The 23,352-nt window shown below is 37.8% G+C and overlaps 1 protein-coding gene across 1 annotated transcript in view; it reads right to left on the bottom strand.

Moving 5' to 3' along the window:
• APOLTP (apolipoprotein lipid transfer particle homolog) overlaps positions 1-23,352 on the bottom strand; it is a 108,101-nt gene that overhangs the window by 44,332 nt on the left and 40,417 nt on the right. The window contains exons 16-33 of the mRNA XM_086472831.1: positions 22,724-22,882; positions 21,901-22,019; positions 20,531-20,812; positions 19,337-19,492; positions 18,715-18,899; positions 17,726-17,908; positions 16,282-16,373; positions 15,927-16,096; positions 14,518-14,677; positions 13,373-13,452; positions 11,996-12,176; positions 10,789-10,944; positions 8,753-8,886; positions 7,594-7,752; positions 6,303-6,483; positions 4,277-4,488; positions 1,785-1,973; positions 728-867 (exon numbers count right to left, since the gene is read on the bottom strand). Coding sequence (XP_086328957.1) covers positions 728-867; positions 1,785-1,973; positions 4,277-4,488; positions 6,303-6,483; positions 7,594-7,752; positions 8,753-8,886; positions 10,789-10,944; positions 11,996-12,176; positions 13,373-13,452; positions 14,518-14,677; positions 15,927-16,096; positions 16,282-16,373; positions 17,726-17,908; positions 18,715-18,899; positions 19,337-19,492; positions 20,531-20,812; positions 21,901-22,019; positions 22,724-22,882 — 2,938 coding nt within the window. The remainder of the gene's footprint in view (positions 1-727; positions 868-1,784; positions 1,974-4,276; positions 4,489-6,302; positions 6,484-7,593; positions 7,753-8,752; positions 8,887-10,788; positions 10,945-11,995; positions 12,177-13,372; positions 13,453-14,517; positions 14,678-15,926; positions 16,097-16,281; positions 16,374-17,725; positions 17,909-18,714; positions 18,900-19,336; positions 19,493-20,530; positions 20,813-21,900; positions 22,020-22,723; positions 22,883-23,352) is intronic.

Below are 23,352 nucleotides of genomic sequence, written 5' to 3'. Positions count from 1 at the left end.
TCTCACAGTTTTTAGCTATCTCCAAGAGGCACAGTGGCTCCTAAGGGAGCCTGTGCACTCCTGTTGACCCTACTATGCCTACATCCCCAGAGATGATCCAGATGTTTCAAGTCTGAGCATACATTTTTACCAAGGCCATCAAGCTGTGTTTTGATAATGGGTAATAAAGAGAGAAATTTCAGAAACAGCCAATATCTAGAAGTAGTGCACTTACTCTCATCAGGAAATGGAAACATGTTCCAAAATCTAAACAAGGCCATTTGTTATGTGTTTTAAGAAGGACACCCTTGGCTTTAGAATGGCTATATTATTTCCTAAGGACTAGAAAAAAGTTATCTGTATGGCACAGAGGATCAGATCTGGATTTTGGAACTTCTCACCACTTCAAAGTTGGAACACACCATAAATCCTGCTGTTTTCATGAAAGAAGCTATACACCCAACAGAGTTGCTAACAAACATGTTGCCATAGCACATGTGGCCTGTTGCCTTTGACAATTTTGTTCACTCATTTCAATAAAGAGGGCAAAAGCTAATGGATGCAAATAACCAGCCCATGAAGTCGGTGTGCCTGAGCAAGTTCAGAGAGCCAAATAGGAGGAAGCACAGGCTTTGTACATGTGGCACTTCCACTTTCTGAAGCCCAGAACGCTTCCCAAGGACATCAAGATACATGTTAAATTTAGGCCAAAACGAATTCAGAGATAGAAATAACTTAACTACTGAACCTGAAATGGAAGATTCCACGTTTTTGGTAGAGCATCTTCTCCTTCTTCAGCTCTTCTATCTGACCTTCAAATTTCAGAATAACAGGCAGACTTTTATAATCTCTCCATACTGTCTTCACAGAAAAATTTGTCTTCTTAGGCTGCTCTCAAATCATGAGACCAGAAGAGGAAAAGACAATTGCATCAGACTTACTGCATTCATATTCAGGAACGTCAATATAGAAACCAGATTGTAGAAACACAGCTGCAGCAAGGCTGTCATTTCACAGATCAACTCCTTTCTGCTTTCATTTAAATCCTGGTCTCCATTTACACAGGATTAAAAGTGACACTAGTAGAAAAGTGACTTCAGCAGAAAACAAATGCCTTGTAAGGTATCACTTGAGTGTACCCTATTTGCAATACAAGTAAGCTTTAGCTCTGGTATCAGTACATTTACATACAAAAACTGATTGGATTTTCAAAGCATGGAACGCTATGACTAGAAAAGCACTTTTTGTTTTAAGATATCCTGCAAGGAACTGACCAAAGTAACTGATCAAAGTATCTCTTTGGAGGACAAACTGCCAATTGCCTTTCCTGTGCTGCAGACATCAAGCAAAGCAAAAATGGTTTTAAGATTGGAAGCGACGTAGAGGCTAAAATAGTGTACAAACCCAGGCTGTTACTATACTCACTAGCAGGCAAAATATTTTGATTCTCCAAGAGAGCAGAATCATCCACACCTGACATACATCCACATCAAAATATAAGTAATCACACCTACAGCTCTCTTTCTAGCCATGTAGTTAGTCTGTCTTTGTCCTCTTCTCCCTGATTTTCTGTCTGCAGCTGGCCTCTCAAATAGGTGAGAAGTACTTCAAAACTACACCACAAGTTTTTGTTTATTTTCTTTTTGAACCTAGTTTTACATTGCAGGTTGTCAAAACAGACAGAAATAGAAGCAGCACTAGAAGTGTTTAAGTTTCAACACTAGCAATAACATCTCTCAGGAAGGTGGCAGACCTGAAAAATACAGTGCTCAGACAAAGAAATTGCCTTTGTATTTCTTTCTTACCATTGGCAGATTCCAATAGCTGGCTGTGAAGTTAAATTCTTCTTTTGTACTTTTTATCTTAAAGCAGAGAAATTTGGCTCGTTCATTATTCTCCAAATGAATCTCATTCTTCACAAGCTGATTCCACAGAGATATCATTTCACTATAGCTATGCAGAACATTCCTCCCAAGATGATTAAATGTGGATGCCTGACAAAGATGAACACATTAGCCTGGCTGAGTTAGGACAGACAGAATCCTATTGTGCCAGCAGCACGGCACAGAGGTGATAAGAATGCATTTTCTTGGAAACAATCATTACAAGAACTATTAGAAACAGTGTGCCAACTTTTCCATTATCAAAATATTACGAATTGACATAAAGATCTCAAAGTTTATTCCATCCCCTCTAAGCAAGGGAGAGAGAAAAAGCTAAATAGTTGAAAACAGTCTATGAACTTTTTTTTTTTTTCATTTAAGAATTATTTCTCACAATCCTCCACGTTGTACCTGAACCAGCAGTGACCCAATGAGGGAAAGCTGCAGTTCAGAATAAAGGAACACTAAACATAAACCTAAGTTAAAGATCCAGACAATTGCAGTGGATTCTAAAAGGGCATAAATTCCAGGCTCTCATATCATTTATAGAGGCAGGTAAGAAGTTAAGTTTCTCCAAGACAAATCTACACTTTGCATAGTGTCAGGTTTATCATATTGCTTAATGCACAGGCAACTGTGATTAAATCGATTTTAAAGCTCTATTGCATAGCCCAGTCTAAAATAAATCAGGAGGAAGCTTAGAATCCATAGACCCAGGGCACACTGATTCCACCTAGTGGATGTTCAATAATTTTACAGGAAGTTAAAGAATTCCAACAGAAAAGACAGAAGACTACATGTTGAGAACCTGCTGTTGAAGGTTCTCTCACGGGTTTGTGGGAGACTGGAGTCATTCTCTAAGTCACTGTCCTGGTTTTGTCTGGGATAGAGTTAATTTTCTTCCTAGTAGCTGGTACAGTGCTGCGTTTCGGTTTTAGCATGCGAATAACGCTGATAACACACCGATGTTTCAGTTGTTGCTGAGCAGCGCTTATCCTAAGTTAAGGATTTTCCAGTTTCCCACGCTCTGCCAGCCAGCAGGTGCGCAAGGAGCTGGGAGGAAGCATGGCCAGGACAGCTGACCCGAACTCGCCAAAGGGATATTCCACACCATAGGGTGTCATGCCCAGTATATAAACTGGGAGAGTTGGCTGGGGGCTGGTTCTGTGCTTGGGGACTGTCTGGGCATCAGCCAGTGGGGGGTGAGCAGTTGCACTGTGCATCACTTGTTTTGTATATTCTATTATTTTTTATAATACTACTAATAATATTTATTATTATTGTTATTTTCCCTTCCTTTTCTGTCCTATTTAACTGTCTTTATCTCAACTCATGAGTTTTGGGTTTTTTTCATGATTCTCTCCCCACTCCCACTGTGGGGGAGGAGTGAGCAAGCAGCCACGTGGTGCTTAACTGACAGCTGGGTGGGGTTAAAACCTGACAGTCACAACAGAAGAAATAACCTTTCATTTCTCAGGATTGTTCCGAACCACTGAACTATCCAGTACTCTAGCCTGCAACAGGATTACCATTTCTCCTACTGAATCTGTTCATATTGTAGAGATACTTCTTAGTTTTGTAGAGATAAAGCAGGATAAAGAGTAGCAGCACAAACACCTCAGTGGCAAAACTGCTGTTCTGCAAGATCAGAACTCTAATATTAATGAAGCTCCAAATACTCATGGAGAATTTTTACAAACAGTGTCATATCAAGAGGCAGCAAGTGCCATGAACTGCATGACAGCCTGTTGAACAGGACAGTCTCCTGGGAGAGGCAGGTTGCATTCCTCTCAGGCAAAGCATGCCTTTAAATCTAATGCCTCAAATTTAGGTGAATCCTGTAATCACTGGGCTCTTAATTTAGAAGTTTGGCCATTGTCCTTCCCATTTTCCAAATGAAAGACACTCTCAGATGTTTCATGTTACTAAGGAACAAGTTTTAAACATTCTTACATGATGATACAATTTTCCTGCTTCCTGAAACTGTTAGCTCATGGCAGGGGTGCAGGGCAGATGGGGGAGAGAACTTTGAAATAGTAATTATTATTTGTACACTCTTAGGCAAAACTCTGCCATCACATATTTGGGCTTTGTGCAGGAAGCAATGGACACCCACTCCAAAGAGGGGTAGAGGTGGTGGCCCTAAGAATTTTTCAGAGCTAGTGAAGAGACTCTGGCTGTGCTGATTTGGCTGCTGCAGAGGAAGAATAGCTCATCATTCCAGCTGAGAACACAGAAGAACATGGGCACTTCAGGATCCTCTCATAAGCCGGCACACAGTGCATGAGTTTCTCAAACAAGCTACTTCACCTAGCATGCTGAACAAGGGTTATTTCAGTATGATGACACTCTGTGCGTATCTATCACAAAGCCCTATCAAAGCCGTACACTATAGGAACTATCATGCTACTAACCTGCAGGTACGTTGTGGCTGGCGAGTGAATGTGAACCTTCCCTTCCTTTTCATTGCCTTGATCTTTATAGAACAGTTCCACTATGAGATTCTTAATGGACAGAGCTTTTCCAGTTGTTAGCTCTGTAGTCAATAAATAAGCAGAATGCTGAGGCTGATGTAGTTTGTGAGCTGCATACAGATACAGCCATGGGGTGTCTATATTTAATCCACCTGGAAGGAACATACATTTAAGCTGGCAGAAAAGTGGTATTTCAAGCTACCTGGATTCCAACTCCACAAAAAAAGCTGGTAAGATGGAACGAAGCCAAAATGCTACGATCAACCTATTCTCTTCCAATTGCCGAAATCTCTGGACAGTATATAATGAAATTAATGTCCTTCACTAACATAACATACTGCATAGAGTAACACATAGCAAGGTTTGCTAATAAATAGAAATTTATGAAGTCCAGTACCTAAATGGCCCCAGGAAAAAGTTCTACTGCATGATCTGGAACAAAATGTGAAATCTTTACCTGAACTCACATAATTACATTAATGGCCTTAATCAAAGCTGTTCTGACATATGCCAACACTGAATTCAACTCTGCAATACATACATTTTGAACAGGATTTGTAGGTTATTTTGGAAAGTAGTTTATAGACAGCTCAGAATGTTTATATCTGACAAGCTGCTGAAATTTCACTAGCAGACTGTTGAAATTTTGCTGGTTATTTACCAGATTACACCATTTACTCACGGTGATACAGTTCAGTAATTCACAATTATTTTAGGACAGAAACTCACAAAGTAATCTCCAAATTTTTAAAACTTCAGAATTAATCTAACCTTAGTTTGTTTCACCTTAACAAGCAGAAAAACATCCATTAATTAAGTCTACTGTGTCAAACCATATTTTTATTTGCATTAATAAAGATCCAAGTTTTTGCACGTATGGTGTATGCTAGATCTGAAAAAAAATACATCTCAACAGCAAATTACATGCTGAGCCAATCATCGCCCTGATTTATACAGCTTCATCCACTGAAGCATAAATGGCAGCGGCATTCAAACCATCTTAAGAACTAAATGCCAGAAACCTGATTTTTGGCACATCACTGGTAACTTCACCCCTATTTGAGCAAGAACTCTAAAAATGTAAAATACAGATTATTATTACAAAGGCCTACTCCCTGCTGTACTTTGTGAAGCAAAAGGTCTAAGATAAATGTGATTTTTAAAAAATATTCATACATATACATGGGTGTTTAATTTATAGCTTAAAATACACCATTAGAATTCTGCTCAGTGTCCCATTTCCTAATGTTCTTAAAATAAACTTAATTACTTTCCAGACTAAAGAATTTTTTAAAAACATGGTTCACTTGGTCAGCTGTCTCAGTCAAAAGCTAACAGGACATTACTTGACTACATTAGAAGCATGGCCATCAAAGTTATCCCCCTCTGCACAGCACAGGAGAGATTACGTCTGCAACACTGGATCTGGTTTTGGAGCACCCAGATCAAGGTGGATGGTGAGAAACCAGAAAGGCTACAGCAGACAGCTGCTATGACAATAGAGGGCCTAGACAACAAGACCTGTGACAAGAAGAGAGGGAGCCAGGCTTGTTTAGTCTGGCAAAGGAACAGAGGAATCTAACAGCTGCCTACAGCTAATTTCAAAGTAAAGGGCACAGATGAAGAACACAAACCGTTCAAAAGAGGCAGAGAATACAAGGGACAATGGACACAAATTGCACTTTGAGAGGCTAAGGAATTGCTGGAAGAGGCTAGCCAGCTAGGGGGAAAGCTGCTGATTTTGAAAACTCAGCTAGACAAAGCCACAGCAGAGGTGATTTACTGCTAGGAACAGTCCTGATTCAAGCAGGAGGCTGGTCTAGATAACCTTCCAGGTCTGTCTCTGACAGCCAGTATTTCTACGATTCTGTTAGACCAACACAAAAACTACCTCACAAAATCCCAGCACCAACATTCAATGCCCGCTTTTCTAATCACAGACTAGAAAAGGTTTGTGGTACTTCACCTTCCCACATCTTCAGGCCATTTCTGGATGCGTCTTTCCACTGCAGTCCAGCCACAAATGGCACGTGGTCATTATACTGCACCTCAAAGTTGGTGCTGCTCTGCAAATAAACCTGAGAGTTGTGTGAGTGCTGCAGCTGGGTTCTATAATTCACCTGTTTTTCCAGGACTTGCACGGTAAACTGGAAAACAAGTGAAGCAAATTTAAATAAAAACAGGATCCCATCTACAGGGCTGATAAACTAACACACACGCTAGTAGCAGGAAGGTCACGGCTAGTGCCTATGCTCTGCACATTTGCCATTCACTTACAGTTTTTCATGCATGCTGACCAATTACAGATTTTTATTTCTTTAGCATGCATTTGTTACATCTACTCGAGATTAAAAAAATGAAAATCTCCACTACTTTTTAGACCAATTACTTCGTAGGAAAAAAAAAAAGACCATAATTCTAGGTCAGTCTGTGCTGGCATCACTGATAAATTCTATGCTTACAAGTACTCCCTATGGAAACAGAATAATGACAACCCACCTCATAAAACCATTACATCACCTATTCTAAGAAAAAAACAGAGATGACCTGCAACTTCGAAGAAGCAACACAAAAATTTACAGGAATAGTTTCTGTAATAAACTTCTTAAGCTTCTGTAAGAACTTTCTACAAATAAAACAAAAGATAATAGGGTACACCAATATCAAGAATTATTTTCTTTCTTTTTGTGGCCCATAGAATATGCTTCAAAAGAAGGCAAAAAGACCCCTCCGAGGCTTTTAATTATACTTCACTACATTGGAAAACTTTTTACTGATCCAGAGTAGAAATCAAGTTATAACAAAAAAATCCCAACCAAAACACACCAGGTCTGATCTTAGTTCAGCTCCTGTATTCCATACCAACTTCCACCTCAATCCTGTAATATTCTGAGTTATTACAATCTGCACCATCCTTCCACACTGTGTGAGCAAAGCAACCTTCATAAACGTCTGCCACCATTTTATATGCGCAAACTCTGCAAAAAACTAGCCCACACTACATCCAAACTTTTTAAGTATTTGAAAAATCCACCTACTGGCTTTCTCTCGCTCATTTTAAGCATCAGTGATCTCTATGTGCCTGGGTTAAGACCTTACCTAACTCAAACCTATCAGGTCTGGATATCTGACTTACATTATTAATACATAACACACTTTAAAAAAAAAGTCTTAATAAATAAATCCCAATTTTTTTTTCTTAGTTTGTCTGTTAAATATTTGAAGTGAAGGTCTTACTCTTCAACAATTATGATTACCTCCACGAAATAGTTAACTAGAGATGAACTGGAACTGTTCTTAAATGCTTGGCTGATCAGCAGTTTCTTCTTGTTGTTTATTTCATCCCAGTGTTTCCCATAGTTCACTTCCATCTGGGAGGAAAGCCAAGATGCACTTGCTTCATGTTTCAGGTGAACCTAAAGAACAGAAAACCACCTTTTCCCTGTAAACCATGCTTTCTCTTTTATTCACTGCTGTTAACTGCCTGTAGAACTATTCCCAAGCAGCAAGCAAGAATAAAGCAGAAAGGGTTCCGAATTTTCCGAAGAAAAATCATGTTCCATCAGAAGATATAAATTCAGTATACAGAGCCCAAAACTTTCAGTCTATGCACTGCCAGTCACCAGAAGCTAAGGTAACTAGACTCAGGTACTCCTATGGACTGCCCCACACAGAATCACTGTGCAGCTGCAAAGCCTGGCAAGATTTTGCTTCAGGGGAAATCCTAATGGTTTGTGCCTTCAGTCCAACCTGGACCAAAACCAAATCTGAAAGGATACAAGATTTTCCTTTAATTCAGAAGTTTAATTTTCAGGCAGCTTGCTGTTCTGCAGAAAATACCCAGTATTAATGATGATTTGCCTTTAAATTAACCCTTGTCTTCATGCTGTCTCTAAAGGAAAAAAAATTAAACAGATCTGCTTTTCTGCATGAAGGGGTCACACACACTGAAATTTCCAAGAAAGCACACAAATCTGAATCAGGAGATTAATATAAAACATTGTAAAGTACCTTATTTTCCAGACACACAACTTCTGATGAATAAGCAAAGAGAGTTCCTGACTTCCAGTTACAAGAAGGATAGAACCAGGTAAATCATAAACTTATTAATACTATTGTTATATATATAAAACAAACATCTTCACAACAAACATTCTGCAGAAGTTCTCTGAATTAACACATTAAAAATTATATCACTGGAGAGTTCCATCACTTACAGCTGTAATGGACTGCACAAATTATCAACTCGACTAGATATCTTTGTCTACACAGAAAGCAAAGAGAAACAAGATGAGAAGAAAAAGACTGATTCAGAAATGACATCTTGGGCTTTGCTCTGTTTAACCCTCCCAGTACGTAAGTGGCACAAGGGTACTCAGCACACAAATACACGAGTGATTTGGTCAGTATCTCTACCTTATGATTATAGGTCGGAGTCTGCATACAGTGAAATTCATGCCCAATATCAAGTTTGTACACGCCCTGTGCACCTGTCTCCACTTCAATCTCTTGCAGCATACTGCATTCATGGTGACGATTTTTTGCCTCTCCTGTTCAAATTAAATCACAAAGTTACCTATTCAAATAAATCATAAATAAACTTTCAAAATGTTAATAGTATAAATCTAGTGCTGGCTTCAAGGTTTCTACTTTTCAAAAACATTAAAGTGAGATCTTACAGAGATTTATCCTACAAATCCAAAAGAAAGCACATATTTAATGAACCTGCATTTAAGAACAGTATTTGCCAGAAAACTGATTTACATCTATGAAAATTAAAAGACTACCACAGTAAAAAGTAAAACACAAGGAGATATTTAATGTAAAACATCTGGCAGTATGTTCTGCAGGTACTGACCGAAGTTTGTGAAGACTGGTGTAACTGCATTACCATGAAGCTCTCTGCTCAAGATCTAGACACATTTTACAGATACACTGCTGTCAAAACACTGTTTCTGAGACCTGAACTTATTTTCCTACTACACTTATGTTGAACCTAACAGCAATCCATAGCTTTGCACTTCTGACTACAGACATGCTCTATATGCAAAACAATTTGTAAACCTGGAAAAAACGCATTAGGCATTGCAAATGTTTATTTTTTTTCCACAAGCTGCACTACAAATGGATATCCTAGGAACAGCCATGTTACAGGCTTTACACGTAAGAGTTCAGGCCTTCATTTAATTTAATAAAAATTAAGATGTTTCTAAGTCCAGACAATCGGAAACAGCTGGTTTGTACTAAGAATGGTATGAAAATGACCCAATGCTTTAGGCCAATTTTCATTAAGAAAAGCTAATGATCTCCTTAGTTGTTTACCATATTTCCATGTTCTTTCACTCACTACTTTTTCTTCAGAAGAAAGAAAGAAAGAAAGAAACAAATAAAAGCAGACACTAAATTTATTACTGAAACGGAATTTTATCTGGGTGAAGTAAAAGCACTAAAAGCTAATCATGATCAACCTCTGCAACTTTCTTGGCATCTCACAATATTTGGTGATTTTCTGTTACCACTCAGCTCCCGACATCATGACATTAAATCTTAAACAAAATACAACAATGAACTTCTAGCCCTTGTGGTCACTGAGAAAAAACTTAATAATGAATCTGAAGTTTCAACAATGAGTAGGATTACCTTTTTTTTTTTTTTTTTTTTTTAAAATCCAGGACTTCTACAAGGAATCACTTGCCGACCACTTCAGGTGGAACAGTTGCCAAACTGGGTTTATATCCAAGTATCACTTAAGCTCTAACTATATAACTTCATAATTACACAGCTATAAACTAGACATCATCCAATACTGTTATAAGTGTTCAGGTATGTTTCCGTCTGTGCGTATAAAATACTCTGATAGCATGTCATTTTTAGCAAAATTACGGAGTCATACCTGTGTAGGTTTAAGAAAACTTTACTACTCATACTACTACATACTCTCTCTGAGAGTGCAACATACAATCACCCTATAATGCTTATCATGAGTAGCTACTACAAGCATTCAATGCCTTGATATAATCGTACCGATATTCACCTGTTTTTCCAATAAAATTAATGCACAGTTCATACATTGCAGCCAGGAGAACACAGCCAACTGTTTCCTAGAAATAATCCCTCATATTTTTAAGTGTATGCATGCAACCATTCATTTCATATAAACAACTGAGAAGACAAATTAATTAGGAGCAATTCCCACTGAAAAAGTGATTTCTAATCAAAAGTTGGACATGCCTGCGAAAAGTAAATTGAAAAAATGAATTGTTTTTTATATGCAGACTTAATGAGTAAAGTTTACCCACATGAAAAGAGAAACTCATTCTAGGATGCAGACCACAGTTTAAAAATCAACTGAGATATTTCTTGTTAAGAGGCTATCCTAATCACACAGACAAATAAATTGCAGAAAAATGAGAGAAACAGAATTCTTTCACTTTCTCTCTTTTTCACTGTACCTAGGAGTCCATATTTTATTCTTAAACCATGAGACCACAAGCCATCACGTTGCTGGAGAAGACCGATGAAGTGAACTCCAAGAACACCTGGAAGGTAAGTCTCCCCTTCCAGTGAGTATTGTCTCAGCTTATCATCAACCTTTTTCTCCAGAAATGCTACAAAAAGAGTAGAAGTGATTATGCAGTGGTAGAACATGAAGTTACTTTAGCTAATAAAAGGAATACTACAGTGGCAAAGACACAAATGCATTTAGTCTCATCCTGTCTAACTGAGGAACCCCATGATGCACTCCTTGTGCAGTAAACAGGAAGACAGAGCTGGATGTCCAGTCTCTTTCTCTGACTACATGTACAGCCTGTTGAGCAGTGTCTGAGAAACACAGTCTATCTTTAGTAAAATTAATCCAGCCAAAGCTGCTTCTAAAATGAAATAAATTCTAACAGACAGATCTTTTAATTAACTAAGACCTAACGTGAACACGTGGATATTTACTTCTACATTAAGTCAGAGCAAAGTTGCGGCTTTGCAACAGAAACACTGCAGCAACCCAGTTCTCAGAGAATAAGAGCTTGAAATCAGACTCAGAAGCACTTTTAGATGCGGTCAGTGGCAATCCATGTGAAAGCTAAGGATGAAGATTTCATCAAAAAATGAAAAACCAAACTGGCATTCTGCATTCCTTAAAAGTTAGTTTTATTTGAAAATATTGCATAATCCTATGACATTTCAATGTCTTTGCCACATTGTGGAGACTACAGTAAGGAATACTAAGGAAAAAATGAGAGCCTTAGACTTAAATTACTGGTTTATTCCATTGTATTAATTTACCTTTTAACAAATTGATGTTATACAATTAGTAAAGCCCTCTTTCTGATACTTTCTCTTATATTTTCCTCTTAGTGTATTTGTGAGGGGAAAAAAAAAGATTTCTAGGTTTTTAGAACAAGACATTTAGCTACGTATACGTGTCTCTGTACTGTTTTGTACTAACAAAAGTGAAAACCAGAAAATATTCTAATAGCTGTTATTGTTTTGGCATTCTTCTGAAATGCATGTTAGTACTAATTTATGAAGGATATTAATTTTAAAAAGCAGTCTTACTTATTTGAAAGGAACTTTAGAAATACATATCCAAAACCAGGCAACTAAAATCTACATGGGTTGCAGAACTTACATTTATACGGCAAATACTTATTGTCCTCTAACCTGAAAGAAATGCAGCATCCTTCAATAAATTATTCAGGGATACTGAAAAAGCTATCTTCTTGCCATGTTGTTTAGTGATGTTTCCTGACAGAATGATAGGACTGCTTTGCTTTATCAGCTTTACCTCCAGTCGGGTCATGTGTATCTGCTCTCCACTCAGTATCTGCAAATCTGTCATTCCCTAGAATAAACAAACAAAACCCAAAAAACATAACCCAAGCCACTCAACAGTACAAATTGATTAAGTTTTGAGAAAGCAATAGTACAGACATAGGCATTTCAGAAATGAGATGAAAGGAGGAAGAAAAGAGTTGGGTTTTTTTTATACAGCCAATAACCCCCTTTCTACCCCCCACCCCCCCAAACCATAAAACCTGCTGTTATTAAATAACAGGGAGGAAGGATGGATTTGTTTTTTCAGTTATACAAAAATCACAGTGGTGTGAGATGTGATTTCCTTCACCTCCTGCTAGCTGACTGAAATTGCTAAGAATGTCACAATACTGGGCCTAAAAATAATACGGTGCTCCTGAAAATATGGCAGTTTCACAGAGGTAACTAGATTTAGGTTGGCCTAGATGCAAATGCAACCATTTGCAATGCTAGTTAGTGTTTGGGTTCATGAGAAACATACAGAAAGTGTTTGTTGAAATATTACTTCAAAAAAAAAGCCCAAACAAACCAAACTGCTAAACAACGTGCTCACTGCAGGTAAATGCAGAGTGTTTAAAACTGACTGACTTTGGAGGCCCACATAAGACACGGCAGCCTGCTATGGGTATCAACCGCATAATGAAAAAATTGTTCAAGTCCTGGAATATAAACCAAAACGTCAGTAGACATGAAGTTGTCCCCCCTGCATTTTTGTTTGCTTTTTCATTTCAGAGTCCATTAGCATTCTCTTACTTATTCCCCAGTGCTTTAAAAAAAAATTTCTGTGATATAAAGAACAGTATCTTAGAGATTCTTGCACCTGTACAGCTCCCAGAAGTGAAGAAATTAGCCTGGGCTTACTCAGTCTTTATGCATCTGAAAAACTGTGTGACTACATATGCATGTAACGAGCCAAAGTCCAGAGGAGCCAATGTGATCTTCTCTACTGACTTAACACTGAAAGCAACCCAGAGGTATTGAGTACATCTGAATGTGAAAAAATTGCTTTAGATTATTTGCAGAAGCCATGCCTTAAAAGCTTTCAAAACACAGCAATTTAGCATGGAGTCTATCTCAAAAATACCAATAAAGAGAACTGGTAATTTCTCTGATGGATTGCTCGCAAAACTGTTTTTCAGTATGTGTGTTTTTCATTGCCTTTCTTTTCTGTGTTTTTATTTAAGTACTCATCCTAGTATGAGAGCTCCTGACCTGAAAACATACCTTAATGTAATATACGTCTCGGTCATCTACTATCAGCTCCAGGTGTCCAATTCGTGAATTTTTAGAAAACTCAATTCTCCCTTGGAGAAAAACAAAACTGTTTACTTTTTCTGGACATACACTGTTCAGTAATGCTTCATAAAACTGTACCCAAAATGACAGCTGTCATCGTTACGAACACTATGTTTACAGAGTAAAAACATATATAAATACAAGAGCAAAAGAAAAAAGTTAGGAAAAAAGATTGCAAAGGCATTGAAGGGTCCTCAGGATAGACACCTCATTTTGAAAGGACACTCTGAGAATACTAATTAAGAACAAGGAACAAAGCTGTCTCCAACAAACCAGCTTAGTTCTGGAAGTGATTTATACATTTCCTTTAGGCCTGTGCTAAAATTTGTAAACTGTGTTGTGCTGTAGAGACACTTCGTGAGCTCAGAACACTGTGCATACAAAGCTTTGCACAGTGTAGGTAAATCTTCCATGCAGTTAACTTTAAAATAATCAGGATTAAAAAAAAAAAATCTGGAAGGGCAAATTCTAAATTTGTGATACGCTAGAATACATCAGAACAAAACAAAACATCACTTTGACATACTTGCCAAAGAAGCTGAAATATGTTGTCTATATTTTTACCATAGATTTATCATTTATATTTCATCAGTGTGTGTGTTGATTTTGTATTCTACCTGACACTGTGATTGAAATGTTACTTTTTATTACAATGTACAGCAATATCATAGTCAGTTCTTAACTAACTTGGCAACAAGCAATTTCATAACTAACAGAATACAGCAAAGTAAAATTCAGGAATAGTAAGGCCAGTTCTGCATACGTAAAAGATTATAGAACAATCCACTATGCTCCTTAGCCTTAACTTCATCTTCTGGTAACAACTTTCCTCTTTTAACTGAGTTTGTGAAGCAGGTACTAAACCTCTCACTGTGCAAAATAGTCTTAACCAAGATGCAAAAACCAGTGGGAATGGGTGTTAACTAAACCAGTAAACTGAATGGCTATCACAGAATAATGTAGTTTTAGCACTTGATTATTGACAGGAATATATTGATATTTCTCTGTTAATTCTAATGAAGTTCTCCTAACTGACATTAACTGATGATCTGGTTCTTAGTTGAAATGCCTACCATCAATCTCGATTTTTTTCTTCGGTTGTATAAATTGGATTCTGAATTTCTTCTGTGGGATACTAAAACTTAGGTCGACACCAACATCCCTCTTCAAGTCTGACTTCGGAGTCCCAATGAAGAAGTGAAGGACAGCTTCATCTGGAATCCATGAATTCTCCTGAAAGAAAGCATAACCACATTTGCAATTGGCACAGCATTTACAAAACAATCTGTCACACTGAGTTACATCACGTGATCATAGCCACCTTCATCAGTACATTAATTTTTCACCTATCTGCTTTTCAAGATTTTCAGCAAGAATTTCTATTTTTCCCAGGCTGTATTTTCCATTCCCTGTCCAGTGCTTGTCTTGGGAAACGTTGTCTGAACACCCTGAATTGCACAGCATACTGACCTTCTCTTGAAATCATGCTGAGTCCCGCCAAAATTTACGGAAAATCAGACAGCACTTCCAGTTATAAATTTGAGCTCTATAGCTCAGGACTAAGTAAGCAGAATTTGGCAGGGCTGCCTTAAGCCCTTACGCTCTGGGGTCAGCAGTGGGATAGGGTACACAGTGCCATTACCCTGCAGTGGGTGGCTTGCTTAGTTGACACTTTCAGCCTTGCCCAGCCTACAGACATCAGATACTCTGGCAGAGGAAAATGCCTGTTCCCTTTCCTGCTTTTATTAGAGAAAGTCAGAAAATTAAAATCACAACAGGAAAGTTACTCTGCTTATTGCTCTTATCTCACTGCCTTAAGAGATACTGAGTAGTGTTTGAATACAGCCAAAGCCCAAATTGTCTCCCAGTAAAAAGAATTAGATAAAGCCCAGCAGCATACTTGGGCTGTAACAGAAGATAAGACTCCAGGTACTGCCCATGTTAAAAACATCTATACTATCTTTTAAGAAAAAGCCATAAATTCTTAGGGTCCCCTGAAGAAGCCTGAAAACCATTCCTTCCCTGGGCTTGCCCAAACTATCGTATTAAAACAACTGACAGCCTTCTGGAGGGGATTCACTGGAGCCCAACTTCTGCTTTTAAACAAGGTGTTCAATGTAAATTAACAATCTGGGGTTTGAGTTTTTTTTGTCACAAAGGGAAACAAATCAAAGTGAGGCCAGGTTGTTGGGTCTGGGCACAAAGTTGAAAATCCTGTACTCTACTTCCAGCTCTATCAGTCTTATCTAATCAACTGACTTAATATTTGTATGCACTGTTTTGCATATGGAAATAGCATGAACCTACTATCAGCATCAGTAATTTGCTTTCAATGTAATTCCCACTATAATGGCAATGGAAATGATAAGAATGTAGACCTTGAAAGTTAGTTAAGTTGAACACACAGTACTGAGACACACTGTTCTTTCATTAGCATAATAAACTAAAAATAAAGCCAAAGTAAAGCATGCCATAATGGTACCTGAGAAATATAATTATATGCAGCTTCCACAACATACTGCTGCAGGCCTCTGTCTTGCTTAGTTAATGTGACAGCCACTCTCAAAGGTCCAGCAAGGGGGAAAACCAAACCACTGGCTGGGTCAGGATATGACATTTCAGAACACAGCTGCCAGCCAATGATCTCAGACACTGGTGGAAGACAACGGTTGAACAGTCAGTTCAAACAACAAACAAAGAAAACATGCAAATGAACATTGCACCGAAGGCCGTTTAGAATTAATATGTAAAAAAGAAATTCTACTGCATAAAATGATCTGTTATGGATCCTTCAGAATGATCAAGCTTTTTAAGACAAACACAATACCTAGACTCACCTTCCTCCCTAGTACAAGATCTGGTTTCTGTGTGGTCTTGGGAAGCATGTATATCTTCTGTCTCATCCACCATTGTGAAGTAGAGTTTAGAGCTACAACCAAAAATTTCAAACTATCACTTAAAAACAATTGTGCTAAAGTTACAGCAATAGTTAAACAAAATTCTCTGTTATATGCCATCTTCTCCCAGATGGGAAAAACAAGAAAGATGAAGTTCTGCTAAGCTCAGTCTACATTTCTACTAATTAGCACTGATTTTTATCCACATTTTTCATACTTAATCTGTCCCTATCTTGAGATTCTTCTGCAGCTCTTCACAGTCAGTGTTAGATCTCTCTGTTCTGAGAAATTTGGTACGGTCAGTTTATCGTAACTCCAATTGCTTCCTGACTTCTAGACACGTTTTTCCCCCCTTAGGCTAGGTATGGGCACCAGTTTCGCTCCAGTCTGTTCTTCCAGAACTTCACGAAACTGCTTGTACAAGAATCATGGTCTCTGCACTTGATGGAAGCAAGAGAGTTAATGCACTATCTAATAGACTCTATAGTCAGTCTTTTGTTCAAATAATGCACAATACAGGTTTGTAATCATATTTACTTTCATTCTGGTCTGTCCATCCATCCTAGCTGACTTACACCAGTAAGTTTCCAGAGTCCTCAGGGAATGGATGGTTTAAATGCGAAGTCCAGAGCCTTTTAGCTCTTTTCTGAACTGCATATCCTATAGTACTGCAATGTCCCAAATCAAGAGAAACGCAAAGGATTGACAATCCACATACTGTAAATACTTCATTCATCTGTTGTCAAGCCTAAGAGGCATGCAGTTGACATGTGCCTTCTACTTGGACTTCTAGCAAATCTAAAAGTCCAAAGAAAAGAGAAAGCCACCAGAAAAAAAAAAAAAAGAGCTAAAAAGCCTGCTTGCATTAACACAAGTAATTAATCTGCTTAATGTCTGACAGTTGTTGAGGTGGTATTTTACAATGTAACCTTTATCTAACATTAAAGAACCTAACTAAAAACTCACCAGAAGGGTAAGAGCACCTCTTGTTAGCACTATATTCCAAATCACTCCAGTGTTTACTAAATACAAACTGCAGAAGTAATGTTAAGCTTTTGCTCTGTCCCTTTAATACCCTGAACCAGATTTTCGGACACTAGAGTTCCAGAAACAGCACAGACATTGAGTAGGAAAAACAGGGGAGCGTGAAAAATTCATTTACATTTTATCAACAGGCTTCGATTTGAATGTATGGTTTTATAGTATGCAGAATAATTTCCCCTTCCCTTTCTTCTGAATGGCAGATTTGGACTATGAGTCAGACTGAAAGTTTGTTTTCTGACAAAACAGATTCCTGCACTATTAATGAGCCTGCCAGTTAAGTTCTAATTCAACAAAGTTATCATGGTTACTATTTTAGGAAGATGTCCTTGCTTAGTCTTACCTGAAATTAATTATCTCCATAGATTCTTCTGGAGTGTTCAAGAAAACTTTGAGCTCTTGCCCTTTTTTTACCTGGATTCCCCCATCAAGACTAGTAAATGTCCTCATTCCTGTTAACCAGCTTAGGCCAGCCTGTCCCAGAGTCCCCACAGTTCCCATTCGGACAGAAAGCTGGACAAATGCACTGTTGAAAGATTCAGATACGTATTCTTCTATGAAAAGCACTTTATTTTTAAAGCATTTAATTTAAACCATAGGCTGCTCATCCTCTTCAATAAATACATAGCATTTGATGCTGTAACACAGTATATTCTAACAGTAAAATCATTACAACTATTTTGTTTCAGGAAATAACTGAAAAAAATCTATGTACACAGTCCTACGCTTTCTAACATGAATTAAAGTATAGTTTTACTACATCTCCTAAGTAAGGGATCTGAACCCAGACTTCAGCACGAAATATCAGGAAAGGGAAAGTGATTAGGATTGAGTATCATGGTGTAAGTTTATCTCTGTCTATACAGCACGTAGTGAAGTTTGCTAAATGTATTCAGTATGTATAAAAAGCTACAATAGCCAGGTAAGGAAACACGGGGTTAAGTCACTCATTGTTTTGTAGATCTGTAATCTGTAACTGCATGTCTGATCCTGAGAAAATTCAAAAATGCCATCCCTGTATAGGTAAAGCATTCGAAGGATAGTCTGCATGCCAGCATTTAGGAATTTGTTTTAGAGACAGGGAGGCATGGTCATCTTAAAACAGTAGTGAAAAAGCACAGCAAGAGAGCTCAAAATCAGACAGGTGGGATAGGAAACCACTGCTGTCCTTACAGCACAGCAACCATTCAGCAATATAAGGCTGATGACTGCTTGAGTTCTTCAGGATTCCCCTAATTGGTTACAACGGACATTCACACAAAGCTTTCACATCAGGAACTGCTACCTGACATCAGGAATATGTGAAAGTGACACATCTGCAGCAGTTATTACCTTGGCTTGATATATCCATTTAGAAAGAAATTTGACTGTTGTTCGAAATCCGCATTCCCTTTGATTTTTATGTTGATTGCTGCTGAGGCATTGACAGCCAGCTGAAGAGGAAAGCCTGAAATTGCTGGAAACTGCAATTCTTCAGTGGCCAAACTTAGCCTTTTATTAAACTGGACCTCTTGCCCCTATGGTGAAAAAAACGAACCAAACAAAAAAGAGAATTTTATTTTGCATAATAAAGTCGTCATTCAAGAATTTTTCCAGATACAACTATCAACTGCATTTGTCTGCTGTGAAAGTGTTTTTAAGGGAGTTGCTTTGGGAGATAAGCTAGAAAGCAGCCCAAAGCCTGTATCTGGCCAGAGGATGATTTAGATACTACTCCTATCCCTACTTAAGCATGGATGGACCTGGATGAGTCAAGCAAGAGATAAGAACCATCAGACAACAGAGTAAGTCCTTGCCTAATGTACTGAAGGCTGTTTAAACCCAATATATACCTGTCTCTTTTTAGAGTTCAATTTAGAGAAACAATAAGTAACATTTTGGATCTTTTAAGTATCTGTCAGAAAGTAGTTTCTCAAGGCATTTACTTTCATATAGAAAAAAAGGGTCCTTTTACCTTAAGAAGTTTGACAGCCAACTCAGCCAGATTTAAAGAATAATGTTTCATTTGTTTTCTTAAATCTTCACAATCCAAGAAGCTAAGTTCATTTCCAAAGATTTTCATGCTTAGCTCACATTTCAGCGCCTCCCTTCTCACTGTTCTCTCAGTGAACTGACATGTGATAAAGAAATAAATCAGGAAGAGAATGGTATTAATATTAATACTAATTTCCTTTCAAACTCGTAATAAACAATTCCTCAGTGCAGACTGTGTTATTAGTAAACAGACATTAGGCTCCCCTTTATAAATATTTCAAGACCACTTAAGACCCTGGATTAGTACCTCTTCTTTCCACCTAAACTTCAGCTCCATACCACACAAGCTGACTTTCATTATGAACACAGGTAATGTCTAGTCCTAAGATGACTGAGCTAAAGGAGAAGTATTGCAATACATACCTAGAAGGAGACGAAGCTTTGAAAAACACAGTCTCGATTAATACAACATTATGGGTGCCAGGATTGCTACATAAACTGCTAAGAAGTAAAAATTTTACATTTTCCCTCTTTATGAATCAATACAACAGCAACACAACATGAACATAAGCTTACACTGTAAGAAGAAACTCTTAAGAATATGAGTCCCAAGAAGAGAGATGGTCTAAGACAAACTAAATAATCATGGTCACCAAGTTTTCCAGATAATATACCAATAATTGAAGTAGATTCCCAAAACTTTCCCGTCATATACACAGAAGACAGCACTCTCCCTCCAAACATGGGTAAATTCACCAAGGGTCAATGTAGCATCTGACAGCAAACTGGGAAGGCAGATCACAAATAGCATGACTCAGGAACTTAACATCCAGCAGCTGTTTACAGTGCCACAGAAGTCAATCGACAAAAGGACGGTATAAAGAGGATCAGAGCTCAAAATAATGAGAGGAAGCCCAAAACACAGGCAACATACTCCCTGGCTGAGAATCACTGTTTTGAAACAATAAAACAAACTGAAAAAGTGAAGATCTGGCTCTTTGTTGCTTTGCATTTTATGCAGCTGTTAAGTTCTTTTTAAGTGAGTGGGACAAGTTACATATGCTTTATGCAAAGGAGTCACAGTAACACAGAGCAGTCGTCCAGTGCTAGATGGGGCTGTAAGTTTAACTGAGGAACGTTATTAATTTTTCCCAAGATCTACAGAGTCAGTTACCTTTTTGACTAAATCAGTCATCTTACTGTACTTTCTACCAGAACAATTCTGATTAGCCTTTCTCAGCTTTGGCTTCTCAGACATGGTCACAAGATGATCAGCAGGGCTGTACTGCTTCGGAGTCAGCTTCCTCTGCTTGACTTTTCCTGTTGTTTGCACTGGGTTTTCTGACCTGTGGTTTGTTTCATTAGCATTTGCAAAAAAGTAGTCACTGAAAGTAGCAGACTTCTGTCCAAAAAGCTTCTGCACGAGAGCTTCAGCATTCTCTAATCGTACACCAACCTAGGAGAAAGCATATGGCATTGAAAAGCCTGACCATGAGATGCATAAGCCGTGTCCAGTTCTATAGGCAGAAATTAAAAAAATATATCCAGATGCAACCTTTAGGTTTTTGTACAAAGAAAGATTTGCCATACAAGAAGATCACAGTGGTCTATAAAGTTTAGTATCCTACCTCATGCAGGATACTATACTGAATATTTCAGTATTAAATCTTTCCAGTAAAAACTCTTTAGTTTGTTGATTATGTGAAGCTCAGTACAAAATAAAAATTTTTTATTCAGGTACTGGTTAATTTACACCACGATGGGACAGTTCAAGCTTCTGCTATTTTGGCATGTTACAAACAGTATTTTGGTTGGAAAACAATAATACACCCTTTCAATGCTCCTGAAATAAGATTCTGTTTGGAAGTTTGACTAAACTAGTATTACTGATACACATAAATCCAGGGTATATGACACTGAAAAAAATATTTTGTTCCCTTGCAAGCTTAAACTTGAGATCTGAAGGCTACTTTAAATTCTTTCTTTCACATACACATTTCTACCTGCAATAAAGAGTCCATATGACAAATATTGCTTTCTCTTGAGAGTACAGTAGAGGCACAATTAAAGATGATGAGGTTGCAGGCAGGACATTTAAATATCCCAAGCGTTGGATGCTCAATGGGACTAAACCAGTGACTTCAGTTACGTATATATGACTCTGTCTCCTGTATTAAAGGAATGGCATACACAAGCCAAGCCATTTTCCACTCTAAGTCAACCAAAGGAATCTTATTATCCTAAACAGGAGCTAGAGCAGTGTCTCAGAAAGCACTGACTTTTATCTTTCATTTGAATCAACAATGAGAGCTGAATATAACTCACTTGGCTAGTGTACAGTACTATCAGAGTGAAAGTGGTTTTATTATGACTAAGTCCGTTATACAAAGGAGTCATCAGCTTGAGGCAACTTTGCTGTAGTGGTGAAAAGCATACCTTGCTAAAGGAACTGTAACGGGAAAATAGAAAATATTTCTTTTTACTTCATTACACCAAGTGTCCCTTGAGGAGGGGGATTAAAAAAAAAAAGATTCATAAACTTGCCTCTAGTAGATTTATAGCTTGCCCCATAAGGTGAACAGTCAAATTTGTCATGACTGATCGTGGTAGAAAAGATGCAGGAGAAAAGACCACTGATGCTTCCATATTTGCGCCTGCACCAGCTGCAATAGAAAACATCAGATGTCTGTCATTTGAAGATCAGCTGGTCTCATACACTTTGACAAGTCTCATCATTGTTTTGGAAACTGCAACTCTGCTCATTAAGAAGATGGTGAATAAAACATTAAGTCAACAAATAAAACTATTTAACTTTTTAGCATAGCAAAGAATTTAATGGATATGACTGAAAGCCTATTGTCTTACTAACACTGAAAGAAAAGCATTTACCATACATATCGTACACAATTGCACTGGAAGAGATGGATAGAAAATCAAAATGTTACTCTGAAAAATGTTATCTAGCATTTTTGCTAAAACCAAACGATAAACAGATAGTAAACCAGGAAGGAATTAGCCTGAATCTTTTCTTATACCAAGGAAAGCACATGAAATCGGAAGAAAAAAAATACATCCCAATCCCCTGTTGCTGCAAAGGAAGCTCAGTAAGGAAGAAACCAAAAGTTCGTTGGTTCTTATTCTCCTCTATCACAAAAGGCAAAGCTGCATGGTATCTGGCTTGCTGGAATTACATTTGATACACTCCCATTAAGGTTAGAGTAGAATCAATCCTACATTTGCATATCTGGGTACTATTAAGTCATAAAAATTAAAATTCTCTAGAGCAAGATGTAAAGCACCAGAAATGCCATGTAGGATTTTAATAATCTATATGCTACAAAGCTTTAAGTTCTAAAACTCCACATACCTGAGTGGAACGTGACATCGGAATACGAGGAGTATTTCCACGTCTCCTGGTCAAAATCTTTGCTAAGGGTTTCATCAGGAATAGAATCTCGAAGGTGCTCCTTCAACGGATCGTCCGTCTCCAGGAGCTGAGAGAGGTGACTCCAAACAAAGGAGCCCACTTAAATTAAACAAAGAAGAGTATTTGGAAATTAGAGAAAAAAATAAAACCATTTAAAAAACTGATACAGGGAACCTTTTTATTTATTTATATCAGAATTAATTCTAAACCCTCCCCCTGACCACAACAGAATTCATTCATTTTCAGCACCATTAAAATCAGTCTGATGCACCTATCTTTACCCCAGTCAACTTACTTAAATACTGTCCTATTCCTTCCAATATGGCATGTGAGAGGCCATTCACTCCCTAGTTTCACTTATGCCTCTCAGCTAACCTAGACAGGCAAGGAGATAACGGCTTGCAAATAATCTTCTATACTAAATTCAAGGTAATGCTGCAAAAAAAAAAGATGTAATCTACAGATTAGAGGCAGGCTGTGCACCTCAAATAACACAGGACTCTTTCTGTTCCTTCTTCAAAGAACAGATGCAACAGAATTATTTAACAAATGGTTTTATACTCAAACTT

Source organism: Leptosomus discolor, chromosome 14, assembly GCF_034619465.1.
Source record: "Leptosomus discolor isolate bLepDis1 chromosome 14, bLepDis1.hap2, whole genome shotgun sequence".
Taxonomy (NCBI): domain Eukaryota; kingdom Metazoa; phylum Chordata; class Aves; order Leptosomiformes; family Leptosomidae; genus Leptosomus; species Leptosomus discolor.
This window is presented reverse-complemented; position numbering and strand designations above follow the sequence as displayed.